General features: G+C 40.4%; 1 protein-coding gene across 3 annotated transcripts in view; it reads right to left on the bottom strand.

Moving 5' to 3' along the window:
- The window catches only part of LOC127450133 (rho GTPase-activating protein 23-like), a 137845-nt gene that overhangs the window by 54161 nt on the left and 61272 nt on the right, over positions 1-22412 (bottom strand). Inside the window, exon 1 of one of the 3 annotated variants that reach the window (XM_051713938.1) lies at positions 16352-16789. The exons of the other annotated variants lie outside the window; for them this stretch is intronic. Within the exon in view, the coding sequence (XP_051569898.1) occupies positions 16352-16600 (249 nt within the window). The 5' untranslated portion in view covers positions 16601-16789. Of the gene's footprint in view, positions 1-16351; positions 16790-22412 lie in introns of those variants that run through there. 3 annotated transcript variants of the gene reach the window in all.

Here is a 22412-nt window from a genome sequence, read left to right as displayed (position 1 = left end):
CCTGGCTCGTCAGCTGGGAGGTATTGATATTCACGCAAGTTTCCCTTTGCATACACTAAAGCCAGTAGTCCCTCCTTCGTCATCACTCCACACAGCCCATGTCCCTAAATTTGAAGAGTCCTCTAAGAGATGTTGGCTGTGCTACTGGAAAAGTAGGACTCAAAATAAAACTAAAGTAGCTTGTTGCGCGCTGGAATGTAATGGCAAAAGACTTTGCTTGGTTCGTGATAGGAACTGTTTTCAGTCTTGGCACTCAGCTGAGTGTGACCAGTTTCGCAAAGAGGCCTAGGTTGGGCTGTTTACAGGTGTTGTTGTCCTCCCCCTCCCCTCTTTTCTCCCTCTCTTCTCTCCACAGGTATTGCAGTTGTTGAGTATTTATGAATTTATATATATTCTGTTTCTGCACTCTTTATTAAAAATGTATTTACTGTAGATAGTTCGAAAGTTTGATTTTGTATGTTTTGTTGTGTAATTCGTGTGTAATTCTAATGTTCAAATTAAATAAAGTGTTTGTTTTATTGAACACATAAAATGTATATTTCAGTGTTTGTGTCCTTCAATTTCAGATGCAAACTCAATTTATTATTACAGGTGCTCAAAAGGAGTATTTGAGGAGTGGTCATGTGAAATGTATCTTAACATTCTAAATGTTTGTATTATTCAGTTTTCCCACTAATCACTAGAATGGTCATAACTTTTAAACAATAGATTATATTTCTAATCTGTCTGCTATTTTACATTGCCCACAAAATTATGTATATTTCATACACTCTAAGTTTCCCTCTAGCTTGTAAATAAAATGGTTGAAAATGCAGTTGTCTGATGAAGTATGTGGCCGGAGAAGATTTTTGTAAAAATTGCTGTGTGAAATCTTATTGACAAAGGATGATTAGCCTTAAATAATCATACATATATTTATATAATTTGAAAGCCCTAGTTCTTCTCTTCAATATGGTATATACAGTTCAGGTGTGTGATGTTATATGAATATGAATGTAATATGAATATGGATATGAATATCATATTCTGGCACAGAATGGAATTTTGGGAATTTTGGGCTCAGGCTTCAAAGGGTTAACCATGGTTAACCCTTTATAGAGTAGGGTTAACCCTATAAGATATCATGATATCATAATTTCTCTATTTTTGCATGAAAAGACCTTTGACCTAAAATCAACCACCTCACTAGCGCTGTAGCTTTAGTTATAACAGGAAGTATCTGGTTAGGGCAGGAAGTTCCCTGAGGATTGTGGCAGCTATTCAGTCAATGTATATAAATAAGTCTTGCCAACTAACTTTATAGAAAAGCAATCGTGCACTTCTCAGTTCTCTCCTCTTCACCTCCCGTAAATCCTCGCGTCTGTCTGCATCCAGCAGAACTCCTACTCTATAATCCAGCAGGCCTGACACAGACCACAATCTCACCCCCTCTCTCCTTCTCACTCTATTTCTGTCTCTCACGCTGTTTTCATTTCGCTATGCTTAAGTCTGATCCCTCTCTCTTTCACTTGCTTACTAACACGCATGAGCATGCACATAGACAAATGTGTACTCTCCTATTTAAACAACTCTGTATAATGTTATGTTTTATTTCATATACATTTCCTCTATTAAGTCTTTAGGGAATGAAAGAGAGTGATGTAAGCCTGAAAGAAGAAGACAGAAAGATAGAAAGGAATCATCAACAGACCCCAATGGTTTTTCACATTTAATGCACTGATTTTGGGGAGGAAAAATCTGTGGAATGGATTTAAAGGTGCTCTCAGTTTTTTTCCCCCATATTAAACAAGTTTGATCCCTTAAAAGGATAGTTCACCCGAAAATTTAAATTCTCTCATCATGTACTCAACCTCATGCATCCCAGGTGTGTATGACTTTCTTCTGGTGAACACAAATGAACATATTTAGAGGAATATTTCAGCTCTGTAGGTCCATACAATGTAAGCAAATGGGTACCAATATTTTGAAGCTCAAAAATGCAACATAAAAAAAAATCTATAGGTTCAGAAGTGATATGATAGGTGTGGGTGAGAAACAGATAAATATATAAGTCCTTTTTACTATAAATTCTCCTCCCTGCCCAGTAGATGGCGATGTGCACAAAGAATGTGAATCACCAAAAACAAAAGAAGAAGAATGTTCAAATGAAAGTGTTGAAATGAAAATGATATTGATCTGTTTCTTACCCACACTTATCAAATCACTTCTGAAGATATAGATTAAACAACTGGAGTTGAATTGGATAACTTTTATGCTGCCTTTATGTGCTTTTTGAAATTTGTACTGTGAGGACCAACAGAGCTGAAATATTCTTCTAAAAATCTTTGTTTGTGTTCTGCACAGTTCTCTGAACTCTGATTCTACATGGGCCTGCTCATCGGATTAGACAGACAAATAAAAGTGAAAGACAAAATAAAGGTGTGGAAGTAACAGAATGAAAGAATGAATGTACTGTGGCATGTGTGAATTCCATTATGTTTACCCTTAAGCCAGGGCATGTGCAGACAGAGTTGGAGAGGCTAGCTTTAGAAAGAGAGAGAGAGAGCCTCCAACAGGCTTCAAAATGCAGGTTTCAACCACAAGGTTCCTCCCGGCTCTGAGAATGCCAAACCCTGCTATTACCCCCAAACACACACAACTGTACATACAAACACACAGACAGATAATTTGGTCTTCTCCCTATGGTCCAGTAATATCTGTCTGTCTGTCTGTCTGTCTGTCTGTCTATCTATCTATCCCCCATTCATCCATTATGCAGGTCTTCAGCAGCTGTTCGGGGTCTTGGTTGCTGTATTTTGTGTTTCATAAGGCCAATCTAGCACCCACACTCTCTGTTTAAGCAGCCATGCATTTGTAATCCAGGTATGTGGTTTGGCATGTCCTGCTGGAAAATGCAGGGATGTCAATGGAAAAGACGGTGTCCGGATGGCAGTATATGTTGCTCCAAAATTTTTACATGTCAGTTACCCATGCCATAGTCACAGACACACCTTCATCTCATGACAAATAATGGCTTTTGGACCTGATGCTGATAACAGCCTGGATGGTCCTTTTCCTCTCTGGCCAGGAGAACACAACTGCTGTTTTTTCCAAAATCTAGGGATGCATGATAATGGTGAAAATGATAATCACGATTATTTTGCTAAAAATTATAATCATGATTATTAATCATGATTATTCTGTCATTTGAAAAACAAATTGTAATTACAGGGCTGCACAATTTGAACAACATCAAAAAAGTACTGTTGCCACTGCTTAGCTATCAATTCTTTAAAAAACAAAAACAAAAAACATAAAATTACATTAAAGAGTAGCTCTCATGTTAACAAGGTGTTAAAACTGGTAAATGATTCAATTTGACTAAAATTATTATTTAACAAAAATGCTTTACCTTTGCTAACATATGATTTCTGAAACTATGGCTCCTTTTCTCTAGACTCAACACCCAAAACCCCAAAACCCACACAAAACATGCAAAATGTCACACATCTCTTGCAGAAGCAAACACTTCATTCCAAACTATTTTAACTCTCCTCAAAATGGTGTTTTTGCATAAAAATTCTACACACAAACCATCAATTGTTTAGATCTTATAAACGCCAACTACACACTGATGTGACAAATGTAAAACAAATGCTGCGTTGCGAGCTCCGACACAACATAGTAGTGTTTTGTTTGTTTTGTTCACAATTCTTATGTTTTTTGTCTTGGATGTTGTTTGCCTTATTGTCTACGACAGACAAACACTTTTGGACATTGGTTCAGCAATTTCACACCGTAAACCGGACTTCAAATTTCTCAATTCCGACCCGCTGTTTACAAACACGCAAGCGGAGCCCTTTGTCTGGGCAGCATGGCCGCGGAAACGCAAAAGGAAAAGGGGAAACAGAGCCGGCGTTCTCATCAGAGTAAGACGCCGCGCAAATCGACCCCCGCTACCCACTATTCTACTGGCAAATTTTCAGTCTCTGGATAACAAGGTCTGCGAGCTGAAAGCGCGGATCTCTTTCCAACGAGATACAAGGGACTGCTGCATTATCTGCCTTACGGAAACTTGGATGTCTGCGGAGATTCCAGCGGGGTTCTCCGTGCACCGAGCGGACAGAGCGAAAGACCTCTCAGGTAAAAGCAGAGGAGGTGGTGTATGTTTTATGATCAACAAATCCTGGTGTGATCATAGGAACGTACATTCTATCAAGTCTTTCTGCTCTCCTGATCTGGAATTTCTCATGCTTCTGTGTCGACCATTCTGGCTACCGAGGGAATTCACAGCGGTCATTATCATTGCTGTGTACATCCCCCCACAAGCCGACACAGACCGGGCACTCAAGGAACTGTATGGGAGTATAAGTGAGCAGGAAACCGCGCACCCTGAGGCCGCGTTCATTGTGATTGGGGACTTTAATAAAACCAGTTTAAAATCAGTCACACCAAAATACCACCAGCACATTAGTTTCAACATACGAGGGGACTGGGTTTTGGACCACTGCTACTCTCCCTTCCGGGATGGCTACAAATCCCTCCCCCGTCCACCATTTGGCAAATCAAATCTTACAGGCAGAAACTGAAACAGGAAGCACCCACCCTCAGAACGATCCAGTGCTGGTCGGACCAATCAAATTCCATGCTACAATGCTGTTTTGATCACACGGACTGGGAGATGTTCCGGTCCGCCTCTGTTGACGACATCGAGCTTTATGCTGATAGCGTAATGTGTTTCATCAAAAAGTGCGTGGAGAACGTGGTTCCGACCAGAACAATAAGGATCTATCTGAATCAGAAACCATGGATAAATAACGATGTTCGTGTGGCACTTAATGTGCGGACCTCTGCTTTTAATTCCAGGAACGCGGAGGAGCATAAACAAGCCAGTTATGCCCTCCGAAAGAACCACAAAACGCCAGTACAGGAGCAAGATTGAAGGACAGTTTAACACCACCAACTCTAGAAGCATGTGGCAAGGAATTAACATCATCACGGACTTTAAAGGGAATAAAAACTCCGCCATGAACACCGCTGCCTCTCTCCCAGATGAGCTAAATATTTTTATGCTTGTTTTGAGGGAAATAACACCGCCCTCGTGGAGAGAGCTCTCGCAGCCGAAGCTACAGAGGTTAGTTCACTCTCCGTCTCTGTAGCGGATGTAACCCGATCCTTCCGATGGGTGAATATCCGCAAAGCTGCGGGCCCAGACGGCATTCCGGGCCGCGTTATCAGAGCGTGCGCGAACCAGCTGGCTGGTGTTTTTACGGACATTTTCAACCTTTCCTTCTCTGACCCCCATCATCAGCAAATGCTTTGAGAGACTAATCAGAGATTACATCTGCTCTGTACTGCCTCTATCTCTAGACCCATTGCAGTTTGCTTACCGCAACAACCGCTCCACTGATGATGCCATTGCATCTACAATACACACTGCTCTCTCCCACCTAGAAAAAAAGAACACTTATGTGAGAATGCTGTTTGTAGACTACAGCTCAGCATTCAACACCATAGTGCCCTCCAAGCTAGATGAGAAACTCCGGGTTCTGGGCTTAAACAGCTCGCCGTGCAGCTGGATCCTGGACTTCCTGTCAAGCAGATGCCAGGTGGTTAGAATAGGCAGCTACATCTCCTCATCACTGACCCTCAACACTGGAGCCCCGCAGGGCTGTGTTCTCAGCCCACTACTGTATTCCTTGTACACACATGAATGTGTGGCAACACACAGCTCCAATGCCATCATTAAGTTTGCTGATGACACGACGGTGGTAGGTCTGATCACTGACAATGATGAAACAGCCTACAGAGAGGAGGTGCACACTCTGACACACTGGTGTCAGGTGCACAACCTCTCCCTCAATGTCAGTAAGACAAAGGAGCTTGAGGTGGACTTCAAAGAAAAGACAGAGAACACAGTCCCATCACCATCAATGGTGCACCGGTGGAGAGAGTCAGCAGCTTCAAGTTCCTGGGTGTCCACATCACTGAGGAACTCACATGGTCCATCCACACTGAAGTCGTTGTGAAGAAGGCTCATCAGCGCCTCTTCTTCCTGAGATGGCTGAGGAAGTTTGGAATGAACTGCCACATCCTCACACGGTTCTACACCTGCACTGTAGAGAGCATCCTGACTGGCTGCATCTCCGCCTGGTATGGCAATAGCACCTCCCACAACTGCAAAGCACTGCAAAGGGTGGTGCGAACTGCCAGACACATCATCGGAGGTGAGCTTCCCTCCCTCCAGGAAATATATACAAGGCGGTGTGTGAAAAAAGCTTGGAGGATCATCAGAGACTCCAGCCACCCGAGTCATGGGCTGTTCTCACTGCTACCATCGGGCAGGCGGTATCGCAGCATCAGGACCCGCACCAGCCGACTCCATGATAGCTTCTTCCCCCAAGCAATCAGACTTTTGAACTCTTGATCTCCCACGATCAAAATACATCAGCACTGCACTTTATTACTCTTATATCTCACACCGGACTGTCATAAATTATATTATTATTATATTATATTCTCTCTTAACAACTGACTATCAACCGACAGCCTGAATGTCAATACAGTACAGTACTGTACATTCTATATATTCTATATATACTTTTTGATATATTTTTATTTTTTATTTTTATTGAATAATGTGTATCTATATATTGCGTATTGTATACTGTACAGTGTATGTTATTATTTGTATATTGTTGAGTGTAATTATGTGTATATCAGATGTTTAAATTGTGCTGTGTTAATTTGATGTTATTGTAAATTGGTACTGTCTCATCACTGTCACGACTGCTATGTTGATCGGAACTGCACCCAAGAATTTCACACACCATTGCACTTGTGTATATGGCTGTGTGACAATAAAGTGATTTGATTTGATTTGATTTGATTTGATTTGATCTGATCTGATCTGATCTGATTTGATTTGATTTGATTTGATTTGATTTTGATTTAAAACGCTACTATCTTGTGTCTTTTGCATGTTCGGTGTGTAGTGGAGTGCATGGCAGTTTGTCATAGCACTCACACGTACATGTATGTGCACAAATATATACAGTATGTATGCATATTCAGTATATATTTACACTATAAATATATATACATTGCATTTTCATCTCAAGCTCTGATTTCTAAGTGAAACACAAGAGCTGTTAGTTTTGAATTATGTGTCTCATGTAGAGAACTGTGTTTAGTGTTTTGCAAAAAGTGTGTTTTACAATTGTAAACAGAGTGTAAAGCAGATAATGTGCTTGCAGTTTTGCAGACTTGGTCTGAAGATTAGGTACGAGTTAATGGTTTCACTGAGTGTGCCTTAAGTACCACTTTTAGTGTGTAAGCGATTGTAAAAAACTTTAAGTCTAGTTTTGTCCATGCTTTACTGCCATTAAAAAGAGTTACTCTGTGAGGTGTTCACACTTGAGTCTTCTTTTAAGATCCATTCTTTAAATTTTAAATTATTATTATTATTATTGTAGGAGTATTCCGGGTTCAACACAAAGCTCAATCAACAGCATTTGTGGCATAATTTTTATTACCACAAAAATGTATTTCGACTCCTGGCTTCTTCTCTTTACAAAAAGCAAAAATTGAGTAACAGTGAAGCACTTACAGTGGAAATAAATGGGGCCAATTTTTGGAGGGTTTAAACACAGAAATGTAAAGCTTATAATTTTATAAAAGCACTTACAATAATTCGTCTGTTAAAACACATGTATTATTTGAACTGTAAAGTTGTTTAAATTGTCATTTTTACAGTCAATTTAGGGTTTTAGGATTACATCGTCATGACAATAAAATAAAAAATTGGCCATAACTTTACAGTTAGTAAGTGATTTTATCACACTAAAATCATGTTAGCACACACATTCTTTAGTCTTGTGGCTAAACGTTTGAAAAAGTGAGTTTTTTAACGTTTTTTTTTTTTTTTTTTTTTTAATTTGTGGTAATCAATATTACACAAATGTTGTCGATTGAGCTTAACTTGTATTGAACCCGGAATATTCCTTTAACATTATTATTATATTCCAATCCACAATAGTAATATGCAATAGTCATATATTTATGTAATAATTTAGCATGCAAAATTGCAGTGCACAGCTGTTCTGTATAACACACATAATCAGGTCATGAGATGGAATAACTTTTTTCTGCATCGAACACAGAACCGCTTTGAGACCACAGTAACACTTTATCATTATCCTCATGTGTGTTCTGAGTATGTGTAATATACTATAGATCAGAGCAGCACACATACAATACTCGTATTCATCTGTGATTCTGTATTTCAGAGCGTGCTTGAAAGTGAAACAGGGATTGGTCAGTGGCATACTTCTGAAGACAGCGTGATTGGTCGGTTGAGATGAAAATGGACTTTGAAAGAGCTTGTGATTTTGTATATCTTTTGGGTTTAGTATTTCACCCAAAGACACAGCCTACAATGAAAATAAACAACAATTTTCAACTTTACCTGGCTGATCATTTCTGCTTGCTAGCTCAATAGTATCGTAGACAGTTGTGCTCAATTAACCGTGAGAGGCAGAAACAATGATCATGGTTAAAATACAATTCATTGTGCAGCCTTACCAAAACGACAAAACAAGATTCCACTGTTCTACTTTCCATCTCAGATGAGAACAAGCCCAGTGAAGTCACCGGTGTTCTGGACAGTGTTGATGTATGTCTTCTGCTTTGCATAGTAAAGCCTTAACTTGCATCTATAGATGCAGAGGCGAATGGTGTTTACTGACAAAGGTATACCCAAGCCCATGTCATGATTTCCATAACAGACGAATGACAGTTTTTAAGACAGTGACGTCTGTGGGCTCGGAGATCACACGCATTCAGAAGTGGTTTTCCAGCCCATAACCAAACCATATACAGTAATACCCAGATTACAAGTACATGGCTGTGTAAACAGAGAGAGAGGGTGTTAGATTGGCCTGACTGCAGTCCTGACCTGTCTCCAATAGAGAATATGTGGTGCATTATGAAGCCAAAAATACAGCAGCCAAGACCCATGCAATTGTGCAGTTCAAGACCTGCATAACAGATAAATGGGGGGAAACTGCTGAACTTTACAAATTTCTGTCTTCAGTGCCCAAAGGCTTAATAAGTTCTATTAGAAGAAATGCTGATGTTACACAGTGGTAAAAACTTGTCTGTCCCGACTTTTATGGAGTATGTTGCAATCATCTGATTTCAAATTAATGTACATATTCAAAATAACAATTAAATTCATAAGGTTAAAACATCAAATAATTTGTTGTTATAGTGCTTTCAATATAGCACAGGGTGAATACAATTTACAGATCACTCCTTTTTGTTTTTATTAGCATTTTCCAAACTGTCCTAACTAGGGGTCAACTGATTATTGGATCAGATATTCATAATTATATTAATTATCGGAATCGTTATTTTGTCTGATATGATTGCAGATACAGTTTAAAATGGCTCTGATGCCACCGCCTCTCTGTAAAAGGCTACTGCTGGAGTCTGGCTCAATGTCGCGCCCATAGAATTATTGGATTGGTTATATGTCACGAGTAAATGGCTAATCAACACTGTAATCCGTATTCGTGGGGGAGAGGTGAGAAAGAGGAATGCAGCAAGAGAAAGATGCATCACTGAGAGGACAAGCTGTTTTCAAAGGAAAGAATGCAGATACTGAAGTTGCAATAAACATCACAATACTCTATGCCAGCGTTCTATGTTGGAGTTTGTGTCAGTGTAAATTTTGACACAAAAATTTTAATTTTTACTGCAAATGCATATCGGCCCCAAATATTGGTTATCAGTCTCCTTGATTGATAATAATCATTATCGGCCCTGAAAAAAACATATTGGTCGACCCCTAGTCCTAACTTTTTCAGAACTGGGGTTGTACCTTTCATGTATCAAACTGATAGGAGACATGATTCTCCCAGGAAACCTAAAGCAATGTGTATTAAACAAAAGCAAGTAATCTTATTGACATCACTGAGACCTCCGATGCTGTCCAAGGTTAGAATATTCACATTAGATAATCAAGCTTTTATTTTATTTTTTTTTATTTTCTCCCCAATATGGAATGCCCAATTCCCAATGTGCTCTAAGTCCTCGTGGTGGCGTAGTGACTCGCCTCAATCCGGGTGGCGGAGGACAAATCTCAGTTGCCTCTGTGTTTGAGACCATCAATCCACACCTCTTATCATGTGGCTTGTTGAGCATGGAGACAGAGCACGTGTGGAGGCTTCACGCAACTCTCCACGGCATCCACGCACAACTCACCACGTGCCCCACTGAGAGTGAACCACATTATAGCGACCACAAGGAGGTTACCCCATGTGACTCTACCCTCCCTAGCAACTGGGCCAATTTGGTTGTTTAGGAGACCCGGCTGAAGTCACTCAGCATGCCCTGGATTCAAACTCATGACTCCAAGGGTGGTAGTCAGCGTCTTCACTCGCTGAGCTACCCAGGCCCCCAGATAATCAAGCTTTAAAAAATATATACATATTGAATTGTCTCAAGCCAGAAGATGTGCAAAGATCTGATGATATCCAGTAAATATCCTCAGATATTACATTGACCGATGAAATCATAAATTGCATCATAAGGCATCTCATGTATCTAATTTAAAAAAAAATCATTATCCCATAATGATTTTAGAATGTTCCAAAGAGCATCTTGTGTGTTTAAATGGAAGCAGGGCAAGTAGTCAGTGTCACAAAATTGCTTAATTGGTTAGAAATAGCACAGAATAAAATTATATTTCACATATATTTTACATCAACGTTTCTTAGTTAAAAATAATACTAAAATCCCAATTTTTTTTGTTTATTTCCAGGTTTAAATTAGATTTTGAATGTCATGGTTTGGTGGGTATGTTGACTCTTTCTGTGTGTCTGCGTGTTCACTTATTCCCTGTGTGTTACCCTTTAACTCGTGAGCGGGTGATCAACATTGCTACAAATTAATTCGTTTCAGCTGTGCCTTGTTGGCATTGCCCTATATCTTCCCCCGCTTGTCTCATCTTCAGTGCTGGTTTGTTTCTCTTGGTTTGGTTGTTCTTGTTCTGTCACCTGTTGATTTTCTCTGTTATGCCCTGTTCCTTGTGTGTTCTCTGCCCAGTTTTCATTCCCGCCGCAGATACCGGTGAGTGGATTATTCCTGTTGATTACCTGACTGATTCTGTTCCCTGTTGGTGGATTGACTACCTGTTACCAGTCACCATATTCCTGCCTCCTGGATTTTTGCCTTTTTTTTTTTTTTTTTGTGAACAGAGAATCATCTCTGCCATATCCGTGGATTGGATTATTCCTTGTTTGTTTTTGTTTTCTCTGCTGTTGGACTGCTTTTTATTTTTTTTACTTCATTTTTCTACCCTCTGAACTATTTTTTTTTTTTTGCTTGTGGATTACCTTTTGTGTTTTTTCATTAAACATTTGAACTTTACTCTCTGCATCCTTGGGTCTTTCTGAATCCGTTCCTGACATGACAAACCAGCCAACAATGGACCCAGCAGAGTTTTTCATTCCAGGAGGCCATTAACCAGCAGTGAGCAATCCTTGGTTGTCAGCGGACTCAATTAAATCAGACCAGTCATTCTCTTGAGGAAACGGTGGAGTGGATAGCCGAGATCACATCACGACTTCAACATCTGTGCATCTCTCCCAATGCCGGTCCCCCACCCACGGCTTCTACCACCACCGCCATCCCAGTTGCTGTACCACCTGCCATCACAGCTCCTACTAGGCTGCACAAGCCCCGCCTCAACCTACCTGCACCATATTCTGGTGAACCCAAGACCTGTCGCTCATTTCTCTCACAGTGTTCACTCATTTTCTCTTCAACCATCATCCATTCCCAGTGAGGAGTCTAAGGTAGCATTCATGGTTTCCCTGCTCGCCAGATGGGCACGTGAATGGGGTGCGGCAGTCTGGGACAGGAAACTACCATGCTGCTCTTCCTTCCAGGCCTTCTCTGAGGAGTTATGCAAGGTTTTTGACTGGGCTGCCATGGGTACAGAGGACTGTCTGGTTTGTCCCATTTTAGTAACAAGTCTTCCAGTCGGCCCCCTGCGGGGCTCCTTCAACTGCTGCCGGTCCCTTCGAGACCCTGTTCCCATATTGCCTTGGGTTTCACTACCAGCTTACTCCCATCCACTGGCAATACAGTCATCTTGACTGTGGTGGACTGGTTCTCGAAGGTGATCCATTTTATTCCCCTCCCCAAATTGCCATCAGCATGGACTGTCATAGACCACATGTTTCGCATCCATAGCCTCCTGACAGACGTGGTCTCTGAGAGGGGACCCCAGTTTGTCTAAGTTTTGGGCAGAGTTCTGCTGACAATTGGGTGTGACTGTTAGTCTGTCCTCTGGGTTCCATCCCCAGACCAATGTGCAAGCTGAGCGAGCCAAGCAGGATCTGGAGAGGGCCCTGCATTGCGTGGCCTTTCGAGAGCCATCGACTTGGAGTTCCAAACTCACCTGAGTCGAATACACTCACAACTCCCTACCGGTATCATCTAGAGGTATGTCACCCTTCCAGTGTTGTTTAGGCTACCAGCCCCCTCTGTTCCCCTCCCAAGAACCTGACACTTTGGTTCCATCTGCGCACGCCTTTCTCCAGCATTGCCATCGCACCTAGAGGGTCGCCAGGGAAGCCTTATTAAGGACTGTCGATTGGACCAAAGCGTCAGCAGACTGTCACCATTCTAAGCCCCCAGTTTACATGTGTGGTCAAAAGGTCTGGTTATCTTCCCATGATCTGCCGCTGAGGCTAACCTCACATAAACTGGGACCCAAATTTATTGGACCGTTTCCCATCTCCAAGGTGCTTAGTCTGGTGGTGGTTTGACTCAAATTACAATTACAAGAAGCGTCTTTGGGGGTATGTTGACTCTTTCTGTGTGTCTATATTCACGTATTCCTGACTGTGGAATTGGAATCCCAAGCTGTGCCTTGTTGGAGATATCTCCAACATCTCGTCTTCAGTGCTGGTTTATTTCTCTTGGTAGTCAGTTGTTCTTGTTCTGTCACCTGATGGTTCTCTCCATTATGCCCGGTACTTGTGAGTTCTCTGCCCAGTTTTCGTTCCCACCGCAGATACCAGTGAGTGGATTATTCCTGTGTATTTCCCGATCGATTCTGTTTCCTGTTGGTGGATTGACTACCTGTTACCAGTCGCCATATTCCTGCCTCCTGGATTTTTGCTTTTTTTTTGTGGATTACCTTTTTTTTTTTTTTTTTTTTTTCATTAAACATTTGAACTTTACTCTCTGCATCCTTTGGTCTTTCTGAATCTGTTCCTCACACTGAATGCCACATTTTCAATTTGGACTTTTGAATCGTGAGAGAGATTTGGAAGAATATTGCATCCTAATCCACACTTTTCCAGCCTGCGATCTAAATGTGTTCTTTTGCTTGTCTTTTCCTCACTTTTAATCCTCTTTGAATAAAAGTATCTGCTTAATGAATAAATGTAAATATCCAATCACTGTAATGTAAATATCCAGTGTGAATGATCCAAATGTTTCACCTGTTGAGATCATGCTAGTATAGCAGACTAAAACCAACGTCCTACATTCCTTCAATCCAGCACTGTTGGGTTTAGGCCACAGTTTATGACCAGTTGATGATGGGTTAACAAAGGCCAGACACCTTTTTTTTCTCTGGGGGTGACGTATTTCTGGTGTTGATTCGGGGCAATCTGCTCATAAATCAGGGAATTTGAAATATAATGTAGACTCTGTTGCCCTATAAATATATATTGCAAAATATCCTCAATATACCCCATACTGTGAATGGTTTAGTATGTTTTTCAGTTCTTTAATCTTGGCAGGCTATACTGCCATTCACACTCACAGACAGTTGCCAGATACAATATTCTCTAAACAGCTGAGTGGGTGATCCTGCCTAAAAAGTTGAGTGTAATTAATATTGAGTGTTTAATCCCTGACACCCTGCCCTATGACTGCAACACACACATCATAAAACAAATTACTGAAGAGAGGTGGGGGGAGGGTGAGTGTGTGTGTGTGTCTTTTTAAACCTGTCTGTCAGCTCTTTCAATTCCGCTGGCACTCCGTTAAACAGGGTTTTCCACCTTTACATCAATAGAATCCAGGAATAAAGAAAAAGCAGAACTGCAGGGAATTTGAATGAATGTACTCCTATCCATCATCATGACTATAATATAAACTTGACTTAAAAGGAATAGTTCACCACAAAATAAAAATGTCACCATTTACTCACCCTCATGTCATTCCAAACCTATATGCTTTTATTTTTTGCAGCTTGGTCTCATGAAAATGACATGACTGTGGAGACATTTTGGCAAAATGACATGTGGTTCATTACACATATCATTGCAATTCTGAGGTAAAATGTTCACTATGTGGAGCTAAACGCGAGTTAAATGTTTTCCCAAACAGATCAAGTTTTTAAAGTTGATGCTGTATCAAGTTGATTAAATTAACAAAACCTACCAACCTCCCTACCCTAAACCTAAACCTAACTGATAGTGTCATTAAAACAAATGTGACATGAAAATCGCAATTGCTGAAGCAATTTTGACTCATGTTTTGACTCTGGAACAAGTGCTGCAATTCTTCATGTTGCAAGTGCAACATTCTATCAGTTGAGCTAACGTGCAACTTGATTGCACTTGAACAAGCTTGAAAATGCAGTTGGTTATGTAATGCAAAAATTAAAACGTATCGCTTTACAAGTCAAGTGCTATAATAAAAGTGTTTAAAACCAATAGAATCAGTTAAAACCCAGACAATGGTCATTTCGGTGTTTCCATGTGGTGTGCCCTTGTATCTGAAGTAGTAACTGAAAATGTTTAGGTTCAAATCCAAATTCATGAGCTAAAAGTTGAAGGTTCAAAACCAAATCCATTAGCTAATAACATTGTGCCTTTGAGCAAGTTACTTAACCCCTGACTGTATGTGTATGATAATTTACTTTGGATAAATGCATCTGCTAAATGACAACTTGTTTACTCACTATTTTGAAAACCTGACCACACAACAAAAACCAATATCAGAGCAGGGACCACAGTGTTGGTACCAGTGCAGTGAAAGCATACAGTACAGTATGTTAATGTGTTTTAACAAAGTTGCTACAACAAGAACAATAGCTGGCAAACTTCTGTTTCAGCCTAATAACCCATAAGAAAAACACTGCTGAATTAAGGAAATAGGGTACTAAGTCTTACAGTTACAGTGAGTCTGAATGAACCCAAGCTGTTTAATTAAATACATGAAGGGCTAATTAACACATCTTGTATCCTTGCGTTCATTGGCAGACCAGAAAAGTTGAATGGAAGAAGCTTTGTTCTTGTTCTAGAGACACTTCTAGAGATAATTTATTTTTGCAAAGAGGAAGAATTGGCAGGTTAATCTCTGAATAGGTGTTGATGTTTTTCAAACATGGTGATGCAGAGCTTTTTTAGGAAGAGAGTAGTTGGTCCAACTGGAGGGGCAATACAACCACGCATATTTAAAAGCGGTTGAGTTTGGTTTGTGTTAGCATCTCATGTAGTCCTATGTGTGTATGTCTGGCCAACAGCTGTCTGTGTGTACAAAAAAAGAATATTCCATCCTGCATTCCAAGGAATATGCTTTTAAAATATCTTAAATACGTTATTTAGAGTAGTTCCATGTTTAATTTTCGAAGGGAAATATAACAAGGCTGTGAGGGATAAATTTAAAATCTCTTCAGTGATTGCACTGTTGTTTAAAATGGTGTTGATAGTTCAACTGATGAAACATTGAAAAAACAGCTTTCAGAAGAGCAAAAATGGCAGAGAACACGAGTTGTGAAAATTAAAAGTGATCTAGTACCTATAGATTTTCATGTCATGTAAAAGAAGGTAAGTCTATCCCTCACAGCCTCGTTTTCATTCCATCCACATGTGAATAAGGTCTATAGTGTCTACATACAGCACGACAGAACAAATCAACAACACACAGACTATATGCACAGCAAATCTAGACATTCCCTAAATATATCCTATAATCTATGTGCTTGAAGCAAAACCACACTAATCAGTCAGTTTCAGCAAACACTCACAGTCACCCAAAGGGTCTTTATAACCCCTTATGTAGTGCCTTTACTTCCTAGTTAGTGCGTCCAACCCCCCACCACTAGCCTTGTGGTTTAAGTCTCATCCAAGAAGTGTGAGTAAAACACAAAATTACAGCTTTCCAAAGTTGTTTTCAATATCTAGAGCATTCCGATATCATTCACATTATCAGTTGATAGAGGGTGAGAATACAGAAAAAACTTGACTGACGGACGGACAGACGTACAGACAGATAGACAGACAGAGAGATAGATAGATAGATAGATAGATAGATAGATAGATAGATAGATAGATCTTACCCTGCAGGTCTGTGAGGTTAACGGGAGGACTTTCCCGCAACTAGGGCTGTTTGTGATTTCAGAAGTGTCAGTTTGGAGGTTCGAAACGTTTATTTGTGGTGTATCCCCATGTAACACAGCCACCCAGATACAGCGAGGTTCTGGTGAGCTGCAGTCCACCCCTACCACATCCTGAAAGCACCATTCCTTACCCCCTATATGAGGGCACACAGCGGGCATCACCAACGGCAGCTGACTCCCTGACCACATCACACATAAACAGGCACAGGAGTGTGTAATTCCCAAAAGTACTAATCAGAATCACGAAAGATCCATTTAGACATTTCAAATCGGAAAATAAGAATCAGACCACTAGAGATAAAGCGTTCAATGCTAAAAGTCAAGATGAAGATGTGTCCATTCTCTCCCAAAGAGCGGAAAAATTCCAGACAAGGCTTCAGTGCAACATGTCTAAATCTCCTCATATGTCCTTAATCCATGCTGGTGACTTTCTTCATGCATTCCACTATTAAACTGATAAGTTCCATATCACAACAACGAACTCCACACCTCCCATGCTCACACACGTGAAACGAGAATGTTACGACTGCAGTGGCACATCCAGAGATGAGATCGATTCCAGAATGCAAGCGCAAACCCCTGTCTAGCAGTGTGTGTGTGTGCTAGTGTGTGTGGCGAGCACGTGGCACTGCTGGCAAGATGTTTATCCAGGGAAACTGGTTGCAGGATGGAAAATGGATTTTTAGTCCTAACAGTTTTCCCCTCTAGCTGTGCTTCACTCTTTTTTCCTTCTGTTTCTTCACTTTCTAAAGCATTCACCTCCCCTCTCTCTCTCTCTCATTCCCCTCTGTCATCTCCAGACAGACTCTAAACTCCAGCTCTCTGTGTCACTATGAGTGGGCCAGCACCTCCCCATTTTCTCTTACTTGCTGTCTCCTTTTCTCTCTCTCTCTCTCTCTCTCTCTCTCTCACTCTCATTCATTCAATAATCTTTTTTCATCACTCCTTCCTTTCTGAATCTATTTGTTGCTTACTGGATTTTCTCTCTATCTCACAGACTCTCATATCACAATTTATCCTGCTTTTAAGCTTTGTTTTCTTCTTGACATCTGTATCTCTCCAGATCTTTCTCTTCCTTTATCAATGTAATCTTGTGCAGTCTCTCCCATCAGCCCTTATTGCTGTCTGCCCCTCCAATACTTCTATATTATCTAATCTTTTAATTTCAATAATCATATTTCCAATCTATTAGTTCCAAAAACCAAAAGATGAAAAGAAACAAATTCTGACATTTAAAGAAACACATTATGAGGCAAATCTGTAAAACACAGTGACTAAAAGCTCTGTTTTTCTAAAGCCCATGAAGTCCAACACAGTGTTAGTGTAAAACGGGAATCAAATCGACCACTAGAAATTTCCCTGCTTTCTAAAAGTCCCCTCAGAGAAAGAGACAAATAATGGCTCTGCTAGCAAACACAATGGAAATTACTCTACTGCCTCTTTTCTCTCTGAAAGTCTGAAAACTAAAAAAACAAAACACACAAGTACATATTCCTAACTAAATAAACAAATGGAGCAATGGCCGCAGGGAGAGAGAAAATATATATACACTAACATCCAAAAGTTTGGAATAATGTACAGACTTTGCTTTTTCGGAAGGAAATTGGTACTTTAATTCACCAAAGTGGCATTCAACTGATCACATTAATGAAAGAATAATTAGTCCGGCAGATTGTTTTTGAGTTGCCACAGTGTGCAATAGACTGGCATGCCTTAAGGTCAATATTAGGTCAAAAATAGTAAAAAAAAAAAAAAGAAACAGCTTTCCCTAGAAACTCATCAGTCAATCATTGTTTTGAGGAATAAAGGCTATACAGTGCTTGAAACTGCCAAAAAAAACCCTGAAGATTTCATACAAAGGTGTACACTACAAAGGACAGTCTTCAAAGGACAGCTGGCTCTAACAAGGACAGAAAGAGATGCAGAAGGCCAGATGTACAACTAACAAGAGGATAAGTACATCAGAGTCTCTAGTTTGAGAAATAGATGCCTCACATGTCCTCAGCTGACAGCTTCATTTAATTCTACCTGCTCAATGCCAGTTTCATGTACAACAGTAAAGAGAAGACTCAGGGGTGCAGGCCTTATAGGAAGAATTGCAAAGAAAAAGCCACTTTTTCTTTTTTCTTTTGAAACAGAAAAACAAAAAGAAAAGGTTAGAGTGGACAAAGAAACACAGACAATGGACAACAGATAATTGGAAAAGAGTGTTGTGAATCTTAACCCTGTTGAGTTTTTGTGGGATCAGCTAGACTTTAAGGTGTGTGAGAAGTGCCCGACAAGACAGCCACATCTTTGGCAAGTGCTACAGGAAGCATGGGGTGAAATGTCACCTGAGTATCTGGACAAACTGACAGCTAGAATGCCCAAGGATCTACAAAGCTGTCATTGCTGCATGTGGAGGATTTTAGATAAGAACTCTTTGAAGTAGTTTAAGAAGTTCTGAAAATTTTTTTTCAAATTGTAATAGTAATTTTTCACGTTATTAATGTCCTGACTATACATTGTGATCAGTTGAATGCCACTTTGGTGAATAAAAGTTCCAATTTCTTTCCATAAGAGCAAAATCTGTACATAATTCCAAACTTTTGGCTGCCAGTGTATATACAGTGCACCCAGAAAGTATTCACAGCACTTCACTTTTTACACATTTTGTTATGTTAAGTAAGTATTCACAGCCTTTGCTCAATACTTTGTTGAAGCACCTTTGGCACCAATTACAGCCTCAAGTCTTTTTGATTATGATGCTACAAGCTTGGCACACCTATTTTTGGGCAGTTTCTCCCATTCTTCTTTGAGGACCTCTCAAGCTCCAACAGGTTGGATGGGGAGCGTCGGTGCACAGCCATTTTCAGATCTCTCCAGAGATGTTCAATCGGGTTCAAGTCTGGGTTCTGGCTGGGCCATTCAAGGACATTCACAGAGTTGTCCCATAGCCACTCTTTGTTATCTTGGCTGTGTGCTTATGGTCATTGTCCTGTTGGAAGATGAACCTTTGCCCCAGTCTGAGGTCCAGAGCGCTCTGGAGCAGGTTTTCATCAAGGATGTCTCTGTACATTGCTGCATTCATCTTTCCCTCGATCCTGACTAGTCTCCCAGTTCCTGCCGCTGAAAAACATCCCCACAGCATTATGCTGCCACCACCATGCTTCACTGTAGGGATGGTATTGGCCAGGTGATGAGCGGTGCCTGGTTTCCTCCAGACATGACGCTTGCCATTCAGGCCAAAGAGTTCAATCTTTGTTTCTCATGGTCTGAGAGTCCTTCAGGTGCCTTTTGGCAAACTCCAGGCGGGCTGTCATGTGCCTTTTACTGAGGAGTGGCTTCCGTCTGGCCACTCTACCATACAGGCCTGATTGGTGGAGTGCTGCAGAGATGGTTGTTCTTCTGGAAGGTTCTCCTCTCTCCACAGAGAAACGCTGGAGCTCTGTCAGAGTGACCATCAGGTTCTTGGTCACCTCCCTGACTAAGGCTCTTCTCCCCCGATCGCTCAGTTTGGCCGGGCGGCCAGCTCTAGGAAGAGTCCTGGTGGTTCCAAACTTCTTCCATTTACGGATGATGGAGGCCACTGTGCTCATTGGGACCTTCAATGCTGCAAAACATTTTCTGTACCCTTCCCCAGATCTGTGCCTCGATACAATCCTGTTTCAGAGGTCTACAGACAATTCCTTGGACTTCATGGCTTGGTTTGTGCTCTGACATGCACTGTTAACTGTGGGAACTTATATAGACAGGTGTGTGCCTTTCCAAATCAACTGAATTTACCACAGGTGGACTCCAATCAAGTTGTAGAAACATCTCAAGGACACACACAAAAAAATAGGATGGCAGCCAAAACCACAGAGTGCCAGACACCTCACTGCAGCTGCTCTCTGTGGTCAGGCTCAAACAGCTGCATTAAAATAACACACACACCTACCCACAGAACACATGTACACAAAATAAAAGTTTTGACATATACAGTAAGGGATAAAGCACAGTCATCTGATCATTATTGCAAAATAACCCCAGAGTAATCAGTTCCCCAATGCAAATCGTTCTTTTTTCATCCTGAAGGGGTTTATTATATGAAATAAACACCAGTTGACTGGACATAACCCCACTTATTACACGGCTACTTACCAAAAAGTAAATAAACACACATTAAATATTGATTTAAGTTCAAATTATTTTATTATGCGAAAAGAAAGCAAGCACAGAGTGCTACAAGAGACATGAAACTAGCACAGTGCAAGAGATTGGTTGCCTAGGACAACGGTGAAATATACAGTTTAGCAGTCATTGTACAAAAATATTTGAGCGCAGAATGTTGTTTTTGACCTATCATGATTCAAATCACACAAGTATTCCAGAGAGCCTTGTAATATTGTATGTAATTTTATAGGTTAAATTTCATACATTTACAGAAATAAGACCCCACACATACCACCACATCAACACAAGACATGCAGACTAAATAAAAGTTCTTACATGTACAGTAATATACTGTAAATCTATCAGGTCAAATGACACATTTTGACAATAACACACACACACAGGGTCCAAACTTTACACACGGCAAGCGCCAAATACAAGTAAAAATCACATTGGCGAGTATATGAAACAATGTTACCTGCCAGTTGGCCGGTAACTTTTTATGAGTTGTAACAATGCATTGATGTGAGAACGATAGTCAGTTTTTAAAGAGAGATAGTCAGACCTTCGCTGTTTCTATATATGTGATGTAAGCAAATCAAATTATGGTATACAAGTCATCTACTGAAGAAGAGATCAGTGATTGGTTAGCTGTTCTGTTGTAAGCGACGGGAGCGAATCAGAAACAATCAGTCAGCGCAGTGGTTGGTTAGATGTTCTGTATCACAGTTCTAATAACTTTTACCTGAGAAGATTGCTTTGCTTCGGAAGAATACGTTTTGCTTGGAAGTCAAAACTTTTCCCTTCTTTTATTGTTCATAACTCCAGAGTGTGGCAAAACGACAAATCACTGTTTCACTGATGATGGATCACAAAGAGACTGGCTTATATTATATACTGCGACTGACACAATGGCCTGTTCTGTATGCTGAAAGTATACAAAGAAGAAGAATACAAAAAAAAAACAAAAAAAAAAAAACAACAAACAAATTTGGGACAAAAAAAAAATTAAACTTGAAAGCATTAAAGAATATGAAAAGTCATTAAACCTCATTTTTTAACCACTCCACAGATTTCATATTAGCAAACTATAGTTTTGGCAAGTCGTTTAGGACATCTACTTTGTGCATGACACAAGTAATTTTTCCAACAATTGTTTACAGACAGATTGTTTCACTTTTAATTGACTATATCACAATTCCAGTGGGTCAGAAGTTTACATACACTAAGTTAACTGTGCCTTTAAGCAGCTTGGAAAATTCCAGAAAATGATGTCAAGCCTTTAGGCAATTAGCCAATTAGATTCTGATATGCTAATTGGCTAATTGGAGTCAATTGGAGGTGTACCTGTGGATATATTTTAAGGCATACCTTTAACCTCAGTGCCTCTTTGCTTGACATCATGGGAAAATCAAAAGAAATCAGCCAAGACTTCAGAAAAAAATAAAATAAAATTGTGGACCTCCACAAGTCTGGTTCATCCTTGGGAGCAATTCATCCTTCATCCTTGGGAGCAATTTCCAAATGCCTGAAGGTACAACGTTCATCTGTACAAACAATAGTACACAAGTAGAAACACCATGGGACCACGCAGCCATAATACCTCTCAGGAAGGAGACGTATTCTGTCTCCTAGAGATGAACATAGTTTGGTGCGAAAAGTACAGATCAATCCCAGAACAACAGCAAAGGACCTTGTGAAGATGCTGGAGTTAACAGGTAGACAAGTATCTATATCTACAGTAAAACGTGTGCTATATCGACACAGCCTAAAAAAAGGCTGCTCAGCAAGGCAGAAGCCAATGCTCCAAAACTGCCATAAAAAAGCCAGACTACAGTTTGCAAGTGTACATGGGGACAAAGATCTT

Source organism: Myxocyprinus asiaticus, chromosome 13 (assembly GCF_019703515.2).
Source record: "Myxocyprinus asiaticus isolate MX2 ecotype Aquarium Trade chromosome 13, UBuf_Myxa_2, whole genome shotgun sequence".
In the NCBI taxonomy this organism is placed as follows: domain Eukaryota; kingdom Metazoa; phylum Chordata; class Actinopteri; order Cypriniformes; family Catostomidae; genus Myxocyprinus; species Myxocyprinus asiaticus.
Note: the sequence above shows the minus strand (reverse complement) of the source record. Positions and strands in the feature narration are given on the sequence as shown.